Source organism: Melanerpes formicivorus, unplaced genomic scaffold (assembly GCF_026170545.1).
Source record: "Melanerpes formicivorus ecotype bairdi unplaced genomic scaffold, bMelFor1.0.p_v2 SCAF_63, whole genome shotgun sequence".
In the NCBI taxonomy this organism is placed as follows: domain Eukaryota; kingdom Metazoa; phylum Chordata; class Aves; order Piciformes; family Picidae; genus Melanerpes; species Melanerpes formicivorus.
This window is the reverse complement of record NW_027142415.1, coordinates 2,100,828-2,125,743: the sequence shown is the minus strand read 5'-3', so window position 1 is coordinate 2,125,743 and position 24,916 is coordinate 2,100,828. Positions and strand designations below refer to the sequence as shown.

The window sequence follows — 24,916 nt, the reverse complement described above, 5'->3', positions numbered from 1 at the left end:
TAGCTATATTTCAATATCTGAAGGGAACCTACAGCAGTGCTGGGGAGGGACTGTTTAGAAAGGCCTGTGGTGACAGGATGAAGGTCAGTGGTTTGAATCTGGAGCAAGGTAGATTTAGGTTGGACATCAGGAGGAAGCTTTGCACAATGAGTGGTGAAATACTAGAACAGGTTGCCCAGGGTTGTGGTTGAGGCTGTGTCCCTGGAGATGTTCAAGATCAGACTTGATGTGGCCTTGGGCAATCTGGTCTAGTTGGAAGCATCCCTGCTGACTGCAGGGGGGTTGGACAAGAAGACTTTTGCAGGGTCGCTTCCAACCCAATGCAACCTGTGATTCTGTCATTTCAGTTTAAACATTCTTGTGAGTTGTCTGAGGATCCTAGGGGGGAAAATCCATTGGTTATACAGAAACATGTTCTTGTTCTCAGTAGGTTACTTACCTATCTCTGTTCTGATGACAGAAGTGGAAATTGTTAGCTTGGCAGTTGCAGTAAGTAGGTAGCTCATATTCTACTGAGGGTATTTACTCTGGGATTTTGTATCTTCTCTAGACCTTTTGCAGGCTTATATACAGGAATCTTTGTTAGCTGTGTTTTGAAGTTAAGTTCTTTTTTTGTTACAGACTATGTTTCCAGGGGAACCTTAAAGCAAATACAGGGCTCCATAGTCTTCAGGGAAATTTCAGAACAGACTGTAACTCTGTGGTCTTTCTTTCCTTATCCAATTGTTGGACCATCAGTTAAGATTTTTAAAGGTGACATGTTTAAACAGTATAATTTGGCATGCATTGATGCTGCTAGACACTAACACATCTGCAGTTTAAGAGGGACATTGGGACACTTGAATGTGTCCAGAGAAGGGCAATGAGGCTGGGGAAAGGCCTTGAGCACAAGCCCAAGAGGAGAGGCTGAGGGAGCTGGGGTTGTTTAGCCTGGAGAAGAGGAGGCTTAGGGGAGACCTTATTGCTCTCTACAACTACCTGAAGGGAGGTTGTAGCCAGGAGGGGGTTGGTCTCTTCTGCCAGGCAACCAGCACCAGAACAAGAGGACACAGTCTCAAGCGGTGCCAGGGGAAGTTTAGGCTGGAGGTGAGGAGAAAGTTCTTGACAGAGTGAGCATTAGCCAATGTGCTGCCCAGAGAGGTGGTGGAGTCACTGTCCCTGGAGGTGTTCAAGAGGGGATTAGACGTGGCCCTTGGTGCCATGGTTTAGTCATGAGGTCTGTGGTGACAGGTTGGACTTGATGACCTTTGAGGTCTCTTCCAACCTTGGTGATTCTGTGATGGCACAATGTAAAGATGTAGTTTTGCAAAACCTGCAGAAGAGGATGAATATTGGAGACAAACTGTGAAGAAAAGTAGAGGTCAGGTCAAGAAGCCAGAAGGAGGCAGCAGAGATGGCTGGGCTATGGTCATGGAGTCCTGCTTTCTTGCAATTGCTGAGTGGTTTGGTTTTCTTGGTGGTAGTAATTTTTGTTTCCTTCAGAGGAATCAGAATTTCACCCAGATCTCTGCAAAGCTGCCTGATTAAATCCCAGCTAGTAGCCTCTGATCCTCATCTGCCAAACTGAATTACTAGAGTCCTTCAGGAAGTAAAATAACTATTTAACTTGTAGAGGAGTGTTGCTTTGCAGTTGCAAGCTTTCCTCCAACCTTCACCTGTTACAGAAATAGCAGAAAAGGGCAGAGAGAGACCCAGAAATCCTACTGATAATGCTGTGAGAGTAAATCCTTCCTCACATTAAGTTTTCATACTCACGTACACTGTTCAGTGCATGTTCTTTGGAAAGATACTAACTGAGGAGTTAGTTATTTGAGAATGACAAAGGGATTGCATGGTAACTACTTTGGAATAATTAGTAATAATTTGCTGTAATCATCTTCTGAAACACTATGTATCATATACCACATTCTAGTGACAGGGATACAATTTGCTGAATATAAGTCAGTAAGGTCTTTACACTTGCTTGAACTAAATTATATGTCTCATCATGCTGTTGAAAATATTCTGATCATCCTAAAAGTGTAAGATAATTTGTTTGTGGAAAAAATTAAGCTTCATTGGAAAACTCAGTACTGACACAGGCCTGGAGAAGAGGAGACTCAGGGGTGACCTTATTGCTGTCTACAACTACCTGAAGGGAGGTTGTAGACAGGCAGAGGTTATCACAGTATATCACAGTATCACTTAGGTTGGAAAGGACCTCGAGGATCATCGAGTCCAACCTGACACCGCAGACCCCATGACTAGACCATGGCACCAAGTGCCACGTCCAATCTCCCCTTGAACGCCTCCAGGGTCGATGACTCAACCACCTCCCTGGGCAACCCATTCCAATGCTGAATGACTCGCTCGGTGAAGAACTTCCTCCTCACCTCGAGTCTGAACCTCCCCTGGCGCAGCTTGAGACTGTGTCCCCTTGTTCTGGTGCTGGTTGCCTGGGAGAAGAGGCCAACTCCCTCCTGGCTACAACCACCCTTCAGGTAGTTGTAGAGGGCAATAAGGTCACCCCTGAGCCTCCTCTTCTCCAGGCTAAACAATCCCAGCTCCCTCAGCCTCTCCTCATAGGGCTTGTGTTCAAGGCCTCTCCCCAGCCTTGTTGCCCTTCTCTGGACACGCTCAAGTGTCTCAATGTCCTTCTTAAACTGAGGAGCCCAGAACTGGACACAGGACTCAAGGTGCGGCCTAACCAGAGCAGAGTACAGGGGCACTATGACCTCCCTGTTCCTGCTGGCCACACTATTCCTAATGCAGGCCAGAATGCTATTGGCCCTCCTGGCCACCTGAGCACACTGCTGGCTCATATTCAGGTGGCTGTCGATCAGCACACCCAGGTCCCTCTCTGTCTGGGAGCTCTCCAGCCACTCCGACCCCAGCCTATAGCTCTGCATGGGATTGCCATAGCCAAAGTGCAGCACTCGGCACTTGGACTTGTTGAAAGCCATCCCATTGGACTCTGCCCATCTGTCCAAGATTGGTCTCTTCTCCCAGGCAGCTAGCACCAGAACAAGAGGACACAGTCTCAGGCTGCACCAGGTTCATGCTGGAGGTCAGGAGGAAGTTTTACACAGAGAGAGTGATTGCCTATTGGAATGGGCTGCACGAGGAGGTGGTGGAGTCATCATCGCTGGAGGTGTTCAGGAGGAGACTTGACAGGGTGCTTGGTTGCATGGGTTAGTTGATTAGGTGGTGTTGGATGATAGGTTGGATGTGATGATCTTGAAGGTCTCTTCCAACCTGGTTTATTCTATTCTATTCAGAAGTGAAACTAACAGCAGGTATTCCAAATAGCTGTAGACTGGCATAAAGAGTTGCAGAATCACAGTATGCCAGGTTGAATCTTTAGTCAGAAGTGTTTTAGTGACAAAATTTGTTTCTATGATGTTGGGTTTTTTTTTCCCTAAAATGTAAAAACAGAGCAAAGGATAATTTGCAAGGTGTGAACCTTCATCATCTTAGTGACTGGTTAGTGGTATAGGCTACAGCCCTTCATACTGATGGGAGCTGCATGGTCCCCTGGCAAAGGAATTGTGCACAGCTGGAGTGAGTGTGTGTGCATTTCCCTTGTTACAGATCTTTCTTTTTTTCCCTAGAAGCTGACCAGAAAATATTTCACAGCAGCATCAGGTACTCTGGGAAGCAATCTGCCTGAGGAGAGGCAGTCTAATTGATTGTTTCCATTTGATACGGTCAGGATTTTCTGTTAGAAACTTGAGTTGGATCAGTCTTCTCTTGCACAAAATACTTCATGTAATGACTTGGCATTTGAACTTAAAAGTTGTTCTGCCTTCTGAAAAATAGAATTTGGTCAGCCAGTGTGTTTTGTAACAAATCTGACATACAGAAAGAACTTAACTGCCACAGCCTATGTATGCGTTCTTTTAATTACTGCCTTGAATATATTCAGTGTGCTGTGTCGTCGTGGGAGGTGGCTGATGTTTGTTGTTCACTGTGAATTCCAAGATAGGATATTTTGGATGCAGAAAATATCTGATTTAAAGGGGAAACAAAATAACTTAAGGCTGGAGAAGAGAAGGCTCCCAGGTGACCTAATTGTGGCCTTCCAGTATCTGAAGGGGGCCTACAAGAAGGCTGGGGAGGGACTGCTCAGGATCTCAGGTAGTGATAGGACTAGGGGGAATGGAATGAAGCTGGAGGTGGGGAGATTCAGGCTGGATGTGAGGAGGAAGTTCTTCACCATGAGAGTAGTGAAGCCCTGGAATGGGTTGTCCAGGGAGGTGGTCAAGGCCCCATCCCTGGAGGTGTTTAAGCCCAGGCTGGATGAGGCTCTGGCCGGCCTGATCTAGTGTGGAGAGTCCCTGCCCATGGCTGGGGGGTTGGAACTAGCTGATCCTTGTGGTCCCTTCCAACCCTGACTGATACTATGATACTATGATATTGATGAATTGCAGCTTAGCATTTTCATGTAGGATTACACGTGGTGGTCCAGCATTTGTTGCTATGAATCTTCTGTTTTCAAACCTCAGTGAGACTCAGCTAGTTGTAAAATTTAATGCCTCAGCCTGTGATGGTTTATTCTAGGGAACTGGTAAAGTATGTGTAATTTCTTCTAACTTAGTAGAAAATGTAGGCCCTTCCCCCCAAAAATAATCACTTTAGCCAAGAGAAAGGCAGTCACACTTGCTGTCCTTTTGTCATTGCATCAGTGGCCTTTTTTATTCTGAAGGCATGCCTCCCTACTGTAAAGAGAGAATGTGTCTTTAAGAACAAGGAAAAAGTACCAGGAAGGAGCAGTCTTTGAAACTTTCTTTGCATTTAAAAGGAATCTTTCCTAAAGATCTTTTAGTAAGCATGATGAATACATAATGAAAAATGTTATCTGATGCATTTGTGCCTCATGTATAACAATTGTGCCCAAAGACTGTGTGTTAATAATGTTCAGGTAAAAAGTCAAGCATTCAGAAGTTCAAAACCCCCCTGAATTATATTGTTGCAGCCTCTGACAGCACCAACAAAGGGCCTGTGGTCCTGGATGCACCTAGGTTCTTCAGGAAACTCAATATTCTAAGTGTTTGGGGGTTGTTGGTTTATTTCTGTGGTGTGGGGGTGGGTTGGTTGGTTGCTCTTTAGGGTTTTGTTTGGTGAATTTTAATATTGCCACAAAACTTGCAAGGTGACATTTCAGCAACAGCTGAAAACTATACTTCTTGTGGGTTGATCCTGGCTGCATGCTAGGGTGTCCACTAAACCACTCTGTCACTCCTCTCCTCAACTGGACAGATGAAAGACAACAAACATAATGAGAGGCTTGTGGGGTTGAGATAAAGACAGCGAGAGCTCACTCACTGGTTACTGTCACAGGCAAAACAGACTCACTTTGGGGAAATTAGTTTCACAGAATGGTAGGGTCTGGAAGGGACCCCTGGAGATAATCTAGCCCAAACCCCCCACCAGAGCAGGATCACCTAGCACAGGCCACACAGGAACACATCCAGGCAGGTTTTAAGTCTTCAGAGAAGACTCCACAACCTCTCTGGGCAGCCTGCTCCAGTGCTCCAGCACTCTCAAAGAATTACAGAACACAGAGGAACACTAATTTTATTTCTTTTTATTTCTTCTAGATAAAGATCTTGAGAAGCTCTTATCAATCCTAAAAAGTCCAGAGAAGCAAAGTGGATGGACAGAAACTTGTAGGAAACAGTTCTGCAAAGTCATGAAAGCCAGGCCAGATAGCATCAGCGGAACAAGTGAGTATTGCTGAGTGAAAGCAAGCAAATAGAAGTGATACATGTTCAGAGCCATTGTTCCATCCTTCAAGGAGAAAGCTATTTAAATTCCAGTTTTCATCAGGTCCAGCTAAAGAAGGTTTGGCTAACTTTAGTCTTGAGTAGTAGTCTTCCATAGACTCTCTCATTAAGTATGTGAGAGAGAATTCTCTAGGCTGTGATTTCAGAAGATCAAATTGAGGTAACTGCATCAAACTTCCATTTTGAACTGATTCTCAGAGGACCTTACTCTTCCTGGCATGAAGAACATAGATTCTCTGATCTTACTAAATATGGACCACATCTACTGCCTCAAAGATCAGTGAGATCCAGATTCTACATGTGGTCTGCTCTCTTTAGTATGACCAATTTAAAAACATCACATTCACAAAAGAGATTTCTTTCCTTTTCCACTCTAATTCTGTAACAAGCCTCCTTGAAAACTTGAGTAAGGACCTGTGGAAGTGCACCTGAATGTGCATTTAATTTGTGACATTTGATTAGGATTTGAAAGCCATTCATAAAGGAGATACTTGTGTATCAGTATAGGCTATGCAACCTTCATCTCTAAAGGAAGCATTGTCAGGTTTTATTACCTTGTGTTCTTCTGTTCAAAGAAAATGCAGCTTGTGCCTTTGCTGTTTCAAGGTACAATAGTTGAAAGTCTCTGTTGCATTAAGAACCCAAAGAAGTCTTCCTTATTGTTGCCATTAATAAATCTATGAAACACCAAGTTGGGAATTCCCTTCTTAAACTGAATCATAGAATCAATTAGGTTGGAAAAGACCTCAAAGATCATCAAGTGCAACCTGTCATCCAAGACCTCATGACTAGTAAACCATGAGGTATGGTGGTTGGAGTTGGAAACTTCAGATGCTGCTCTTACAAGGAAATCAACTGTCCAGGGTTTTCACTCTTGAATTTTTAACCTCCAACATAAGTTAAGCAAGATTATTGTTAACTTTTCAGAAAGTTCTTTTAACCTCCTCTGAAGCATCTGTCAGTTGGTCTAGAACATGATCCAGTAACACTAGGTACACTTGAGGGTCTAAAAATATCTGATACTTGTCACAGTTTCTAATATAAACCAAAGTGGGACTCAGATCACCTGTCATGGTGGTTATCTATCACATTGTTTTTTTCATCAGTATTCTTATGCAGCTCAGAAGCCATTTTGATTACCTCCCTTTTGTACATGAGTTCTTCAAGGGGGAGAAGTGTCCTACAGGAATTCCTCTGATTTATGAGCATCCTGCAGTTGTTTAGGGAGTTTTCAACCCCCTTTCATTTATTCTGTATCTGATAACACACTCCTAAATTAAAATCCTCTTTATTTTGGATGTGTGGATTAAATTTGCATAAGGTAATTGCCAGTCTCTTAAACATCAATGTTATCCAAGCTACCATAATTTAAGAAAACCAACGTTTTCACTGAGTTGGGTAGGGCACAACACTAATCTCTCTCTCTGAACATATCCTCTGCATGAGAATTGGGGCTTTTACAACAGCACAATCTGTACTATACAATGAGCTTTCCTAAACTTCTGTTTCCTCTTCCAGTTAAATGCAAAATCACTGAGGCACCTTTATCAAGATTTTTCAGGAAGTGTCCATGTGCCAACTAAATGATTTAGCCTTAAAAGACAGGATTTAGAATAACTCTTTGTCATTTCACACAGGCATTCTTTTGGAAGAGACAAAGTCCAGTGACAATCCTCTATTTATCCCTTACCCACATTTGGTTTGTTAAACTCTTCTGTGTGTCTTCCTCTCTCAAACCTGATTACAAGCATTTCAAAGATACCCTGATAACACTGAGATGCTTTCACATGATAGAAATCAATTTAGTGCTTGAGTTTCCTAAGATTGCTTAGCAGTTGAGCTGTCACTTGGCCCATTAACTCAAGCACTGAACTGAGTTATTTGACTGCTAGGTCAAGTGTGTAGATGCCTTCCAAGAAAAAAAAGGAAGAAATGTACTATTTCTGCCTTGTTTGAGAATCTTCTGCATTAGTGATATTCTAGGTTCTTTTAGCATATTTCCTGTTTGCTATTACAGCATTTCAGTAATCACAATACTAATAATCATGCAGTTAACATCTAGCTAGTTACAGCTTTGAAGTTGAATTTATGCTTTTTGCTGTATGCAGCTCCAATATCACTGTGCACAAATATTTGTTGTCTGGCTTGTGGACCAAATTCCACTAAGCATATTAGTGAAGATTTGTGAGGTTGTTTATTCTCACAAGAGGAATAAACTGCTACTGTTCTATAAAATAAATTGCTTTTTGCCAGTCCCATATGGTTTATTAACCATGATTAAAAATAACTCTATTATGTTTAAGTAGCAGTTTCTTCTCTCCATAAAAATGCATAAGAATATAAATCACACATGGAATTTTTTTGGTGGGTTTGATTTAGTAGTCCTCTGCAATTCAAAATTCATCTTATTGCTGTTGGATCATACTAAAGAGAGCAGACCACATGTAGAATCTGGATCTCACTGATCTTTGAGGCAGTAGATGTCGTCCATATTTAGTAAGATCAGTGAATCTATGTTCTTCATGCCAAGAAGAGTAAGGTCCTCTGAGAATCAGTTCAAAATGGAAGTTTGATGCAGTTACCACATTCAGCTGTTGTGGTGAAACTTCTTTCCCCCTTTGTCCTACCCATCAACATAGTCTTGGCAAGAATCTCTGTTAAAAACTTTTTGTGGACTCCTTCAGGGTAAAGGAATTTCTCTAAATGTTTTGGACAACTAATCAAGACGAAACTAATCAGGATTTAATGTCACTATGGTAGTTTGAAATGGTTGCAAGAAGAGTTAATTATCCTTATGGTATCTTTTTCTTTGTTGTTTGTCTTGTGTAACAAGCATCAGGCTGTGAGTGCAGGTTCTGTCACCTTCCCCCTCACTCATGGAAGACCTTGCACTGCAGTCATGTATTAGGTTTCTAGCTCAAGGGTTTTCTAGCTTTGTCCACTGCCACCACAGATCGTTACCCTTTTCTTCTGCATCTGTTCAAGCAGCTATCCCCTATGGTTTAGCGGGATTACATGGTCTAAAACTGGCCAAACCACCTATGGCATCATCTGATTTGTCTTAAATAAACAATTTTTATCTTGTGATGGCATCATCAGGTAGTTTTATATAATGTGGGGGTTTGATTTTGTGAAACAGCTCCTGAAATTTAATTTTTCAGCTCCTTACAGCTATCTGAAAGGAGGTTGTAGCAAGGAAGGGATTGTTTTCTTTCTTTTCTCTAGTAATGAGTGATAAAAGGAGAGGAAATGGCTTCAAGTTGCATCAGAGGTTGTTTAGGTTGGATATTAGAAGAAACTTCTTCACTAAAAAGGATTCTGAAAGACTGGAACAGGCTGCCCAGGGAGGTGGTTGAATCCCTATCTCTGGAGGTGTTTCAGAGAGGCAGAGATGTGGTGCTAAGGGACATGATTTAGCACTAGCCTTGCAGAGTTAGAGAACGGTTGGACTTGATGATCTTAAAGGTCTTTTCAGCCAAAACTATTCTATGATTTACTTTTGTCACCATTATTTTGGGGTGATGCAGGTGTTTTTTGTTGCATGAGAGTTCTTATTGGGCTTTTTTTCTTTCCTATCTACATACACAGCCAAATAGGCTAAGATGTTTTCAGTTTAGTTATAGTAGATTTCATATTGAAACTGTGTAACAAATTTCCAACTAATCCTTAGAGGATATAAAGGTAATATGGGATTCTCTTTCTGTTTACACTGAATACATTCTCAGTAACACCATTAAAGTTTAATTTAAGCATAGTATTAAGAATGCAAAAGGATGATGCATGCTTTGAATTGTTCCCCCATAAAAACAGGAATAAACATGCAGGAGCTCAAAGAGCTTTAGTTGCTCTCATATTGTTGTTATGTTAGGTAATGCTGCTCCATGATTGTGGGTTTGTTTTTCATTGCTTCTAATGTTTTAATGGGGTTTTATTCTTTGCAGTTGTGGCAGAATTAATTGAAAAGTTGGTGTCACATCTTTCTGAGAGCCAACGGGACTGTTTTTTCAGCACGGGAAAATATAAAGGTCAGTTTCCTAATAATGTATTGCCATGCAGCCTCTTCATATTTAAATTGCTTTCCTTGTAAATGTATCTGTAGCATTCTGTTTGTTTGGTTTGGGGGGTTGTGCTTTAATATGTTCTTTAACAACTGAGAAATTCATTACCCAACTGGCAGGAAATAGCTCACTTTGGAGCAAAAGATGCTGTGCTTGAGTAAACAGTACAGATAGTTTTTGGTGGTGGGCTCTCACATATCTCTCTGTGTAATGGAGAGCTAGAGATGCAGAACAGATGAGGGTATGATTCAAAATATTTGTTGACATCTGTTATTGAAAGATTTGCAAAGCTGATAGCATAACCACTTAAGATGGTGTAAGCAATCTGGCTTACCCTTTGAGAGCCCCATAATGTACGATCAGCCCAAAGGTATGCCAGTTGTATTGCATAAAAAGATGTGCGTTGAAGAACTCTGTTGGAGAGGGAATGAATCTTAGTTTTGTACTTACAGGAAGAATAAAGGATGAATGATGAAGTTTAAGTGTAAAAGAATACATTTTAATGTTTTAAAGCATTTGCAAAATTAGAAGATTCAGAAGGACTGTTATTACCTGCTTGGAAATGCATTTGCATTCTTTATTCTCTGTCCAGAACTTTCCTCTTACATTGTAGTGCAGGCATTTAAGGTACTTACACTGCTGCTACCTCTGGAGAACCAAGCCTGCTTTAGGGAAATTCTCTTATTTATACTGATATTTTATTCTCACATCCATAGGATGCAAATATAGTACCCCTGGAGAATTCAGACTTGCCTTTGAAGTTTCAAAGCATGAAACCTCTTAAGCAATTTAGAGGATCTCTTTCTTTTAGGTAGTGGTCTTTACCTGCTGCATGGTCACTAACAGAGTGCTCTTAATTTTGAGAAGCTCTCTCTGTTTAATGAAGAAGAGAGTGGCTGAAGTGACAGTTGGTCCTGTCACTCTTTTATTTTTCCTTAAAAGATCCTTGAAGGGTGTTTGTGTTGTCCTGCATAAGTTTGTCCTTTACTTTTCAACATCTCCAGAGGCACAATAAGCAACAGAAATCTTTTCATGCATTCATAAGACTTGCTACTTACATGTTTCTGACACTTCCCAGTTGACATGATGATCTTGATGGTTCTTTTAAAAGCCCATGTAATGGCTTTGTGATGTGAAGAGTTGCTGTCATTGGAGGTGTTTAGGAGGAGACTTGATGGGGTGCTTGGTTGCATGGTTTAGTTAGTTAGATGGTGCTGGATGATGGGTTGGACACGATGATCTTGAAGGTCTCTTCCAACCTGGTCTATTCTATTCTAAAGGATTTGACACTTAGATTGCCTTGCTTGCTCCTCTCTGTACCTCTCTAGGTCCCAGGTCAAATTGTCAAGCCTTCTCCAGTGATATGGAAGGCCTGGGTGTAGTTTTCTGTCTTAGGGAATGTATATCTTCAATCTCTTTGGAGATCAGTATAGTCCACAGGTCTGAATTGTCAAGGTTATCCCTTCTAAACAGGAACTCAAGGATCTGAGGAACTAAAAAGCAGTTTGTAATACTTGTTTGATTGTAATGAGGAGAAGCCAGATTTGTCTTGAAAGGGGATTCAGGGCAGTGCCTAGATACTCTTTAGCACGTTTCTTGAAATGAGAAGTTGATTATCTTTAAAAATGACAGCTTTTGCTAAACTTGTAGGTAGTTGTAATTAGAATAATACAGGCTTCCATCTGCTGTGGAATTCCCTCAGGATTCCAGCCTGTTATAAAATTTGCAAATATGGAAAAAAATCAAATTAGTTTGGGTTGTTATCATTTTCCAAGATAACAAAGAAGGGGGGGAAAAAAAAGATCTGATGAATAACTCTGGGGTTGCAGTGTTTAATTATAAACAGTAACACAAATCCTGCTTGAAGTTTGCTTTCTGCTAGCAGCAATGTTACTGCTGCCATGTGAATTCAGATGCGTAAAATAACATGCAACATGTGCAGTAAGTGTTCATGAAGCCTGATGACAGAATCACAGAATTGTCAGGGTTGGAAGGAACTTCAAGAATCACCCAGTTCCAACCCCACTGCCATGGGCAGCAACACCTTGCACTAGACCAGGTTGCCCAGAACCACATCCAGCCTGGCCTTAAAAACCTCCAAGGATGAGGCTTCTACCACCTCTCTGGGCAACCTGTGCCAGTGTCTCACCACTCTCATGGGAAAGATGTTTGCCTCATGGCTCTGTCCAGCCTGATCTAGTGTGGGGTGTCCCTGCCCATGGCAGGGGGGTTGGAACTAGATGATCCTTGTGGTCCCTTCCAACCCTGAATGAAACTATGGTAAATACCCTTCAATTTGCTGGTTTAGTCTGTCACAATCTCTATTTTACAATGTTTTACATCCTAAAGAAATGCAAAATAATCTGGTGAACAGGTTATTTTATTTTCTTGTATTAGATAAAGAAAAAGGAAGCTGACAAAGCATGATGCCTATTCCATTTAGTAATAGCTCCAGTGCTGTACTGTGGTGGTATTTAATTCACAGTTCAGAGAGGTGTTCTGCCCTTTGTGTGAGGATAAATGGCATTCTTACTTAGAAAACTGATCTGTCGATGCCTCTTGTTATGAAACCCTTTGTGTTTCAAGACAAATATCAGGTGTTTTGATAAATATCTGTCAAATGAGTTTTGGAAATTAAAAATGAAATTAAAAGCAGCCAGGTCAGTGTATTAAATCAGAGGTAGGGGCAGCATTACAATAATAGTCACAATGTACTCATGAGCTTACCAGTCAACTTTTGATCCCTGGATTGCAATCTGCAGCATTACATTATTTAACTTGATTGTTAATAATTTTCTAAGCCTAATGGAGCATTCAAGCTTCCTAGGTCTAGTTTTTAATCAGGGGGAAGTAGTTCTTTGTGTATTCTACATGACTTTGTAGTTTACTAAAGCCTAGTCTTTCCAGTCTCTTCATTGGTGGGAAAAAAGTGGAAAAACCAAAACTTTTGACTCAGGACAAAGTTTGTGTGTTCCTCTCTGGGCTGTGGATTTGCCCAGTGTATGGGGCTCTGATTACATCCAAAACACTGGTGTACAAGAGCAAGAGGTTCTGCTTTGACAAGATATTGTGTGTAATACAGAATTATTATTATTCAATCCAAACTCTGTTAATTGTATCCTCTTTCACAGTACAGGGGGAAATAGCAAAGGAAAACTGGTAAGGAGGGACCTCTTTTCAGCAACTAAGAGGTTAATGCAACAGACAAGAAAAAGCAATAAGAATCAGTGAAAGCAGTTGTGCTCTTTTAATGGGAAATAGGCCTTCAGTATTTGCTCAGGCTGTGGGCTGTGATAGTTCATCCTGTTCACCATTACCCCACTGCTGGACTGGGATACCAGCTCCTGTGCTGCCACCCACAGAAGGCTCCACCTCCACACTGAAGTAAGGCTTCCTGGCTTCCTTGTGTCTTAAGAGGTTAACAACACTGCTTGGCCTCTCCACTAGCATTACATGCGATGGTGTCAGGACTGAGTTAGCCATTAATCATAGCCAACTCATTTAAATTCCCCCTGCTTTCCAGGACATGAGTATGCCTCTTGCCTTCACAGCTGCACACAAGACCCTGAAAATGAACTGACTTAATATGGTAATTGCAGCCTAGGTGAAGGGGGAACTTGGAACAGGAGCTTTAAAAAGATATGAACTGTTTTGTTCATCTTGGTGGGTTTTTAACTGAAATGCCCTGTGATTTTCATATCTGTTTTCCCAGATATTGAGTTGCTGGTATGCTACTGTGCAAAAGATATTTGGACTTCTTTGGGTGGAAAAAAAATTAATAATCTCTTTGATGTGGGCTTGCTATTTCTGTTCCATCAGATTGTTGAAGAAATTTGTTTCACTCAAAGGCTGGTTGATTTTTTCTTCTGTATAAATGGGAGTGAAAATGGTGTTTGTTTACCTTCTGCTGTAAAGCTAATGATAACCACAATAACAGTGAACATTTCCCTTTTTATAAGGTGATGTTAATAAAGATACATACTGCTACTGATGTGAAGGTTAAGGTCAGTTGTTCAGGTCATCCAACTTTCAAGTGAGGAGCTTGAACTAGAAATATGTGAGCTAACAGACCTAATTCCCTCTTGCTTTTTGCTCTGTAACCCAATGTATTTCAAATACAGAAATCAGTTTGGTATTGGCATGGTATTTCAAGTGCTCTGAGTTAAAATACCATCGCTCCTCTGGATGCAGGAGGAGGCTTTGGAAGAGAAACAATAGTTGTGAACAGCTGGAAACATGACCTAAAGGTACAATATGTCACCTGAAAGGGAAAAAAGAGTTCTAAATATTCATCATCCACACTCTGTCATGAAGAATCACAAATGAGGAATTACACATAAAGTATCTTCATCAAGGTAGAAATACTTGTCAGATTAAAGACTTGATGGGGTGCTTGGTGCCATGGTTTAGTTGATTAGATGGAGCTGGATGATAGGTTGGATGCGATGATCTTGAAGGTCTCTTCCAACCTGGTCTGGTCCTATGCTCCATTCTATGCTCCATTCTATGCTCCATTCTATGCTCCATTCTATGCTCCATTCTATGCTCCATTCTATGCTCCATTCTATGCTCCATTCTATGCTCCATTCTATGCTCCATTCTATGCTCCATTCTATGCTCCATTCTATGCTCCATTCTATGCTCCATTCTATGCTCCATTCTATGCTCCATTCTATGCTCCATTCTATGCTCCATTCTATGCTCCATTCTATGCTCCATTCTATGCTCCATTCTATGCTCCATTCTATGCTCCATTCTATGCTCCATTCTATGCTCCATTCTATGCTCCATTCTATGCTCCATTCTATGCTCCATTCTATGCTCCATTCTATGCTCCATTCTATGCTCCATTCTATGCTCCATTCTATGCTCCATTCTATGCTCCATTCTATGCTCCATTCTATGCTCCATTCTATGCTCCATTCTATGCTCCATTCTATGCTCCATTCTATGCTCCATTCTATGCTCCATTCTATGCTCCATTCTATGCTCCATTCTATGCTCCATTCTATGCTCCATTCTATGCTCCATTCTATGCTCCATTCTATGCTCCATTCTATGCTCCATTCTATGCTCCATTCTATGCTCCATTCTATGCTCCATTCTATGCTCCATTCTATGCTCCATTCTATGCTCCATTCTATGCTCCATTCTATGCTCCATTCTATGCTCCATTCTATGCTCCATTCTATGCTCCATTCTATGCTCCATTCTATGCTCCATTCTATGCTCCATTCTATGCTCCATTCTATGCTCCATTCTATGCTCCATTCTATGCTCCATTCTATGCTCCATTCTATGCTCCATTCTATGCTCCATTCTATGCTCCATTCTATGCTCCATTCTATGCTCCATTCTATGCTCCATTCTATGCTCCATTCTATGCTCCATTCTATGCTCCATTCTATGCTCCATTCTATGCTCCATTCTATGCTCCATTCTATGCTCCATTCTATGCTCCATTCTATGCTCCATTCTATGCTCCATTCTATGCTCCATTCTATGCTCCATTCTATGCTCCATTCTATGCTCCATTCTATGCTCCATTCTATGCTCCATTCTATGCTCCATTCTATGCTCCATTCTATGCTCCATTCTATGCTCCATTCTATGCTCCATTCTATGCTCCATTCTATGCTCCATTCTATGCTCCATTCTATGCTCCATTCTATGCTCCATTCTATGCTCCATTCTATGCTCCATTCTATGCTCCATTCTATGCTCCATTCTATGCTCCATTCTATGCTCCATTCTATGCTCCATTCTATGCTCCATTCTATGCTCCATTCTATGCTCCATTCTATGCTCCATTCTATGCTCCATTCTATGCTCCATTCTATGCTCCATTCTATGCTCCATTCTATGCTCCATTCTATGCTCCATTCTATGCTCCATTCTATGCTCCATTCTATGCTCCATTCTATGCTCCATTCTATGCTCCATTCTATGCTCCATTCTATGCTCCATTCTATGCTCCATTCTATGCTCCATTCTATGCTCCATTCTATGCTCCATTCTATGCTCCATTCTATGCTCCATTCTATGCTCCATTCTATGCTCCATTCTATGCTCCATTCTATGCTCCATTCTATGCTCCATTCTATGCTCCATTCTATGCTCCATTCTATGCTCCATTCTATGCTCCATTCTATGCTCCATTCTATGCTCCATTCTATGCTCCATTCTATGCTCCATTCTATGCTCCATTCTATGCTCCATTCTATGCTCCATTCTATGCTCCATTCTATGCTCCATTCTATGCTCCATTCTATGCTCCATTCTATGCTCCATTCTATGCTCCATTCTATGCTCCATTCTATGCTCCATTCTATGCTCCATTCTATGCTCCATTCTATGCTCCATTCTATGCTCCATTCTATGCTCCATTCTATGCTCCATTCTTTAGCAGTGCTTGCATCTAGAACCTGCATTCTGCAGACTCATCATGAGTAAGAAACAGCCCACTCCAGAATTGGTATTCATGCCTAAAAGCAGCTCTGCATTAGTATGCAGTTAAAATTATGTTTATCACAACACTTTCTTATTTCTGTTTATTCTTTTATTGTAGCTGTGGATGCAGATGTGAAGAATGAAAACCTTTCATCTGTGCAGCAGCTTGGTGTTGAAATGACTGTCAGGTACGTGGTAGTTAAATATTTTTCCTCATGCATTTGTAGGATGTGTTTGATTTCCACAGAAGGGCTTTAATGATCCCTAATCCATCAACTCAGTGTTTCATACCATTTAAATCTAAAGATCATCTTTAAGAAAATGAATTCTGACTTGGAAAATGAAGAAGGTATTAGTCCCTAATTAAATTATCTTTCCAGATTATATAGGTTATTATCCTTTATCATTGTAAAGCCTCACTGTAACTTGTTAGTGAGATTTACCATAAAATCACATTATCCTGAGTTAGGTCTCTTTTTTTTCCCCCCCCGACATAATTTCTCTAAGTGGTTCTGTTTAGCTAAGCTTAGTTATATGCCATTTAAACATTTTATTTGGCTTGTAATTTGCAGAGCAATGATGAAGGAAAAGCTAATCTGCCTGTACTGCCACAGATTGTTATCTTTAGCACTGATCTTTGAATTCTGATGTTAATAATTACACATTCCATACACTTGGATGGAGTTCCCAGTAATCTATGTAAAGAAAGTGAGTCATGTGCATTAGAGCACTTGCTCCTCCCCCCCACAGTATTTAAAACAGAACTACAGGGAATTTAGATGGAGAATAGTAACTGAGGAGCAGATGTTTGCTGTGTATCCTTCCTAGATAATAGGTTTTATCATCCACAGAAATGGTTTATCTACAACACACTGATTTGTGATGAGCAACATTATGAGAGTTTAACTGTCACAGACCTAGCAAATAAGAATTCTTGCTTTTTAGTATCATAGTAGTATCATAATATCATTCAGGGTTGGAAGGGACCACAAGGATCAGCTAGTTCCAACCCCCCTGCCATGGGCAGGGACACCCCACACTAGATCAGGCTGGCCAGAGCCTCATCCAGCCTGGGCTTAAACACCTCCAGAGATGGGGCCTCGATGGTGTTAAAACCCTAACACACACCTTTCAGCAACTTTGGGTTTTAACTTTCTGCGCTAGATATGGAAAATACCTCAATTTGCTAAAAGAACAACATGCAGAGGATGGATTGTGCTTCGTGTTAATGAATTGTGAGAAGTTCCTCAGACAGCAGCGAAGAACTGTGGTGTCCTCACTTTGTATCCTTTCTTGATGGCGTGAATTACATTGCCTACAAGTGACAGTGGAATTTCAACTTTCATTTGAGGGTTGTGATGGTGGTGTAAACGTGTGGTATGTACTGAAAGAAGACAAGGACTTTCACTTTGAAATGTCCTTAAGTTAAAATGCACACCCAGTGCACTCAATCTCCATCTTTTGGTTCCTATACTATGTTAGGATTCTGCCACTCATTTTGGTTTATAAAGTGCTTTGGAGTAGGGTCAGATCGTTCTGTGGCTGCAGCTGTGCACATGAGTGTTGCTCAGTATTTGTGCTAACTGCCACAGTACCAGCAGTGGGTAGTGGTATTGCCCATTCACGATGGGTGGCTGTCACCTGATCAGCAGGAATGTTTTTGCTTCTGACTCTCCTGGATCTTTTAAATATACTGTGAAATATTTTGTTTAAAAAAATAATAATAATGAAGCAGATGACCTTTTCCAGCAAGCTTCAGGTGTTAGACTTGCATATCACTATGCAAATGTGCTCCAGGCATATTAGTCAGAATATGCTTGCTTGATTATTTGTTTGTTTAAAGCCTTTGTGTCCAGTTCTGGGCCCCTCAGTTTAGGAAGGATGTTGACTTGCTGGAATGTGTCCAGAGAAGGGCAACAAAGCTGGGGAGGGGTTTGGAGCACAGCCCTGTGAGGAGAGGCTGAGGGAGCTGGGGTTGCTTAGCCTGGAGAAGAGGAGGCTCAGGGGAGACCTTCTTGCTCTCTCCAACTCCCTGAAGGGAGGTTGTAGCCAGGTGGGGGTTGGTCTCTTCTCCCAGGCAACCAGCACCAGAACGAGAGGACACAGTCTCAAGCTGCACCAGGGGAGGCTTAGGCTGGATGTTAGGAAGAAATTCTTCATAGAGAGAGAGATTGGCCATTGGAATGTGCTGCCCAGGGAGGTGGTGGAGTCACCATCACTGGAGGTGCTTAGGAAAACACTGGATGGTGTGCTTGGTGCCATGGTTTAGTTGATTAGATGGTGTTGGGTGATAGGTTGGACTTGATCTCGGAGGTCTTTTCCAACCTGGTCTGGTCTATTCTATTAAAAGAAATATCTCCAGAATTCCTGTTTTCCTCTCCACCATTATTCTTTCTTGTAGTGTAAGCACAGTTGTTATGGTGTGGTCCTTTGTTTTTTTGCATTTACTTTGACTTTGCTTGACTTCTCTGGATTGGAAAAAACCCAGCATATAGGGAAAAAGCATAAATCATTTCTTGTGATTCTGTTTGTGAGGCAGCAAAGCCTCAAGAACCTGGCTCCTGAGCAGCCTCCTCTTGTTTCATCTCTAACAAACAAGCCCTAGCCTCTGTGCGCGTGGGCCTAGGGAGTTCCTTAACCTTCTCACACAGGCTGCTTGCAGGAGCACTACGCTGGCTACGACTGGTTTGCCTCTTCTGTCTTCCTCCTCATGTCTGGAGATGGCGAGAGGACACTGAAGTTTCTTCAGCAATTTTCACATCATCTTGTTTCAGCATTCCTCTGGATACCAAGACTGCATTTATCAGTAAGAATGAAAAAGCTGGCTGTTTTTCCTTTGCAAGTTTCTAACGGAGGCTTTATCAACTTCCCTTAGTTTTGGGTGGGTGTTTATTAATGCATTAAGTTTCCATGAAAGCTGCCTAACTGAATACCTGACCCTGAAACAAATGGGTGGGGATAATGTAGATTTGACATTTGCTCAAATGGCTCTTTAAATTTAGGGAAATAAGAGGTGGACTGATAGTGAAGGCAATGTTAATTGAATTTTAAAGCTGGTAGGAAAATAAACTTTGCTGCTGGCATTAAGGTCTGTGGGAAAGCTGCAGTACTCTTGAGTGACCTTTTTTATATTGCAGGGGTGTTTTTTTTTGTAGTAAAGCAGTTTTAACTTTGACTAAATACACTAGAAATTTCAGAAATTATTAGTACTCAAATAGTGGATGCTTGAAAAATTAAAATCATTCATATTTTGGCTCAAATTTGTACTAGCAGAAGCATCACTACCGTCTTTCATTAAGGGTGATTCCATCTATGTGTAAACAAACCCTACCAGTTTGGCTTTGTACATTGTCACATTGTCTTGCATGTTTTGAACCTAGACAGAAAAGATTACAACTGTAATCTTTACTGGAGAACTGGGTCTATAGGAAGCATGGTTTAGTTTCTATACCTCTTCTGCATGTAGGCTTCTGTATTAATAGCAATTGGTATGTGACCATTCCAACCCTCGACATGGTATTTCTTGCCATCAGGAGTGGCCATGTGGGTTGACTCACCACTGAACCCAGCCCTGAGGTTCTTCCAGCACAACAAATTGGTTTACTCTATTGTGTGAATATAATTGTGCTGAGAAGTTCAGTGTGGTCTTCCCCACAAGAACTAGCCAGCACTGCAGGCAGCTTGCTGCAGTGCTAACATTCATTCTCAACACCTAAATGATTTGGTTTTCAGAAGGTGTCTTGAAAACAGAGAGAAAATTCCATAATTAAGCTATTTACATAACTACTGCAATGTAAACTGAAGTAAAATGTCAAAATGTGAATGTAGAATTACCCAGCTCTTGGATTGTGATGCTGCCTACCTCTAAGAGGAGGAAAATTCCAAAGGATGTACCTTGACCTTCTAGCATGAAGCGAATGATTCATTACCTACACACTAGGCACTGATATTTAGAGCTTACTTATGGTTCTCCATCCTTGCCTTGACAATTAAAGCTTACATGCAAGAAAGAACTAGATCTCTAATTTAAAGGAATAGTTGAGATGTTTCTGCTGTCTAATTTTCATTAGTTTAACTACATGTTTCTCCTGCTGTCAGTTCTGTTTATCACCTCGAAAATAACTGGGATGACTTACCTTACAAGTAAACAGTTGTGTTGTTGCATTGTTCTCAGCAAGGTATTTTAAAATAAGACATTTTAATAGTCTGAAATCCTTTCCCTAAATGTTGTTCATCAGATCCACCTGCCTGTTACCACAGTGGAGTCTGGCATCCATCCAGTCTATTTCTGCAGCGCTCACCACATTGAGATGTTGCTGAAAGCCGAGCTGCCGCTTGTCTCCTCAGCTTTTCACATAGCTGGTTTCACTCCAGCCCAGGTAACTGTTGACAGCCTGTCAAAGTATCATCACATTTTTGACTTAAATCCACAAAAAGCAAGGCTGCTCAGGACCTACTGTTACTTTTCTATACAGCACTCATGTGGTGGTGATGAAAGTGGGGTTAAGAGAGAGTATTAAATGTATAGTGTCTGAAAATAGACAGCAGCTGGTTTGGGTAGAATAAGGGCAGTGCACTGCAGATGACCACCTTCCCCTACATGTTCATGAAGAAAACTTTGCTGAAGCAAATATATACTAAAAAAAGGATGTGTCATTAAAAATAAATAGAATCTCTCATTCAGGTGATTTTCTAAATGTTCTACAGGAGGGAAATGAGTAATTTTGAGAGGTATATAATAGGAAGCAGTTCATGTGATAGCAGAGCAAAGTGAGCTACCTTAACTGCTACACCAGGTAACAGTGAGGTCATGGGATCACAGAATGCCAGATTGGAAGGCACCTTAAGGATCATCTGGTCCAGCCTTTTTAGGTGATAGTATGAGATGGCCCAGCACCCTCTCAAAGTGAGTCTTAAAACTGACAGATGCAGAGGCATATTTATCCAATATTTATCCTCTATCCAAAGAGGAATATTTATCTATCCTGTTTCTTTCATTTTCCTCACTTACTGCTGTTCCTGAGTAATGCAGAATGCTGTGTGTGGAGCATTCCTTGTGCAGACTGCAGTAATGAGTAAGGTTGCCAATGCAAAGGACATCTTCCCACAGCGAGAATGCTTATTGCTGTTCCAAGGCAAGAAAAATATGTTAAAGGAATTTTGAAGGTGTAAGATTACTAATAAGATATGGAACTTAAGAGGCTTCTTAAGGGGGGCAAGTGCTAGTGTGGTACAGGTATTGCTTGTAGTAATCAAGTTGGGATTTGGTCTTTGAGGGGAGAATAGCAGCAGAGGAGGGACTTACCTCATCATAGGAATGACATTCATGGTACTGATACCGGTTTGGGGTAGAAAAAGAAATGAAGCTCCTTCCACAGTTGTTGAAGTTATACACTCAATAATAGAGCAGTTACTGTTCTAAACTGCTGGCAAGGACTTTTTTAAACTCATTTATTGTGGTGGGTGCCACTGTCTGATTTTTGGAGTTCTGCTGCAGGATTAAAAACAAACCAACCTTGAACTGTGAAAACAGCTCCGATGTTTTTAAGTGCTTGTGTACATCAACAAATACCTGAAAACAGATTTCATGCCAGCATAGGGCTGCTCTCATCTAATTAGAATCTTGTTACTTCTGTTCCTGCATATTTTTAAACACTTGAAGGACAAATTAGCAGCTGATTTGGGGTCTAGAACTAAATGAAATGTGCTTGTGCACATCTTAATACGTTGTAATTTAGAACTGGCAAAAGGAGTCACTGAGTGTATTCCATACCCACTTCATTAAAGGAAAGTTAGATCCTTAGGGAAAGTTAGATTCTCAGGGAAGGATCTAACATTCATTTGTAAAGCAAGGAACTACTTCAATTTAAAGGAAAAATCCACATTAAACACACCTTCATTGCCTTCATTACCCTTTAGGCCATGTTTTAAAATACCTTTACTTTGATTAGACATTGAGTTTTGTGTCTCAGCTTCAGGAGTGGCCAGAATATACTCCTCAGTTAAGTGAGATGCATGGATGCAGGAGGTTAGATTGGGCAGAACTTACTGGAGGGCCATTCAGAGGCTGTGGTTTACAAAATGGTACTCTTGACCACTCCTGTACTTCATCCCCTTTGTTTTCATAAGTAGGGTAATGTTACAGGAAAAGTGGTCTGCAGTATAAAGAAGTTAATAGAGAAAGAAAGTTGATCTATTTTGATAATGTCTACAGCAATTTAAGTATATATCCTTTTATTCCCATCTAGATTTGTCTGCAATGGATAACTCAGTGTTTCTGGAATTACATGGACTGGACTGAGATCTGCCACTACATTGCTATTTGTATTCTCCTTGGTCCTGATTACCAGGTGTACATGTGCATTTCTGTCTTCAGACACCTACAGCAAGACATCCTGAAGCACACTGAAGCCAGAGACCTCCAGATTTTTCTTAAAGTAAGTGTTTGTATTTTAATGTTTCAATTGCTGAAGGGAAGCAAAGCTTTCAATACTAAAAGTATGTGTTGCTTCATCTCAAGCCCTTACTGATTTTCACTTATTGATTTTAAGTGAGTGAAATAATGCTTAACAATTTTCTTCCAGGAAGCAAATAAACTTTGTGTAGTATTTTCCAGAGAATAGCTTTCCTTCATTTTGTCCTGATTTGTTTGCTTTGTAAGCAAAGCAAATAGTCACATGAAGTCATGAGGGCATGTGATTCAGATCTCTCTGTGGCCCCAATCTCATTAACTGAGATGTTCTCTAGAAAGTCTTTATTCTGGTTTTATTTAAGGATAAAGCTCTTTCTTTAGCATTGGTTTTAAACAATCACTATCTGCTGCTACTTTCATCAAGGAACTAGTTGGATGTGGCAGCCACATCAACAAACATCTAGCATCCCATGGGACAGTACAGAAACATTTCAAAAGAATAGTTTAGTACCTGGCTTTGCCTTCTTGAAGCTGACTTTGTTTTCCTTAAAACCTTCATTTGTCATGTTTTCCACAAATGAGATGAACACCACCCACCTGAAAACAAAAAGTGTTTGTTACCAAGGCTGGCTGGAAGCAGCTATTACCAATTCTTTAGCTCTAAATAAAATGCACTAATGTGTGTGTATTTTAAACAGCCAGGCTCTGACAGGCAGAAAAAGAGATATCTTTGGATGCTTGGAATTCATGAAAGGTGAATCCTTTTATTCCTAGTAAATGTTTTCTGTGTGTATCTGTGCAGGAAGAAGCACTCCATGGCTTTCGAGTGAGTGATTATTTAGACTACATGGAAAGCTTGGAGGTGATCTACAGACCTATGCTGCTGAAGGAGATGAGCAGCATAAGAGAGCAGACTACACCACTGAAGCAAACAAGCACTTAAAGGATGTTGATACAACAGCTGTATAAATGTGTATGATTGATACATCAATCTCCCCTGAACTGTCAGGCTGTAATAAACGTACAGACTGTAAAAGAAGGAGGCTTTTCAGAGTAAAGCTTTTGCAAAATTACTTAATTGAAGTTTGACTTAAAACCCCACATTTTCCCAACAGCATCTCTGCACAGCTTTGTTTTCAGAAAGCAGCTTCAGAACCCACCTGTAGGATAGAAAAGAATAAACCCAGGTTGGAAAAATCCTTTAAGATCAAGTCCAACCTCTCACCCAACACCATCTAATCAACTAACCCATGGCACCAAGCACCCCATCCAGTCTCTTCCTAAACACCTCCAGTGATGGTGTCTCCATCACCTCCCTGGGCAGCACATTCCAATGGCCAATCTCTCTCTCCATGAAGAGCTTCTTCCTAACATCCAGCCTAAACTTTCCCTGGCACAGGGGCTGGTGAGGTGCAGGCTGATGCTGAGGTATCTTCCTTAAAACATCAGTCTCTTATAAACCCTTGAACCCGTTCCAAATTCAATGCATTACCCTCAAGGAATCATCTTTAGCAATAGATGAAGGTTTCAGGACTGTGCTAAGAGTCTGACAGTGATTAAAACAACTCTATGCATGAAAAGTCAATACCTGAAAAACAAATTCCCATGCACAGCTTTGTGGATGAGGTTGAGGAAATCACAGGTGAGAAGATTCATATTCCTGTCTTTTAAAAAAATAAATCATTTTGTCCTAAATTCTGCTGTTGGGTTGTCATATACACTCTGATGCTTAAGTGAGGGAGAAGTCCAGGAGGGGCCCTGGAAAATGAACGTTTTTAAAGGATTCTGAGTTTATCCAGACAGCAAAATGGAGTAGTTTTGTCTATGCTTGCCCTTCATCATCACTGAAATGCAAAGGATAAGGCTGCGAGATAAGTACATTTTTTTCTAACACCAGTAAAGGTAAAATTTCAACACTGAAGTTGACTGAATTATCAGTTTGAAAAGAAACATCACAGTATCACAGTATAACTTAGGTTGGAAAGGACCTCGAGGATCATCGAGTCCAACCTATCAACACAGACCCCATGACTAGACCATGGCACCAAGTGCCACGTCCAATCTCCCCTTGAACGCCTCCAGGGACGTCGACTCAACCACCTCCCCGATGACGAACGACTCGGTGAATAATTTCCTCCTCACCTGGAGTCTAAACCTCCCCTGGCACAGCTTGAGACTGTGTCCCCTTGTTCTGGTGCTGGTTGCCTGGGAGAAGAGACCATCACCCTCCT

General features: G+C 41.1%; 1 protein-coding gene across 3 annotated transcripts in view; it reads left to right on the top strand.

The window, feature by feature from the left end:
- TBC1D32 (TBC1 domain family member 32) overlaps positions 1–24,394 on the top strand; it is a 65,261-nt gene extending 40,867 nt beyond the window's left edge. For all 3 annotated transcript variants that reach the window (XM_068162314.1, XM_068162315.1, XM_068162316.1), the window contains exons 27-34: positions 5,580–5,705; positions 9,707–9,790; positions 16,392–16,461; positions 17,438–17,556; positions 18,925–19,079; positions 20,512–20,652; positions 22,522–22,710; positions 23,488–24,394. In XM_068162314.1, the coding sequence (XP_068018415.1) occupies positions 5,580–5,705; positions 9,707–9,790; positions 16,392–16,461; positions 17,438–17,556; positions 18,925–19,079; positions 20,512–20,652; positions 22,522–22,710; positions 23,488–23,628 (1,025 nt within the window). In that variant the 3' untranslated portion in view covers positions 23,629–24,394. The remainder of the gene's footprint in view (positions 1–5,579; positions 5,706–9,706; positions 9,791–16,391; positions 16,462–17,437; positions 17,557–18,924; positions 19,080–20,511; positions 20,653–22,521; positions 22,711–23,487) is intronic.
- The last annotated feature ends 522 nt before the right edge of the window (positions 24,395–24,916 follow it).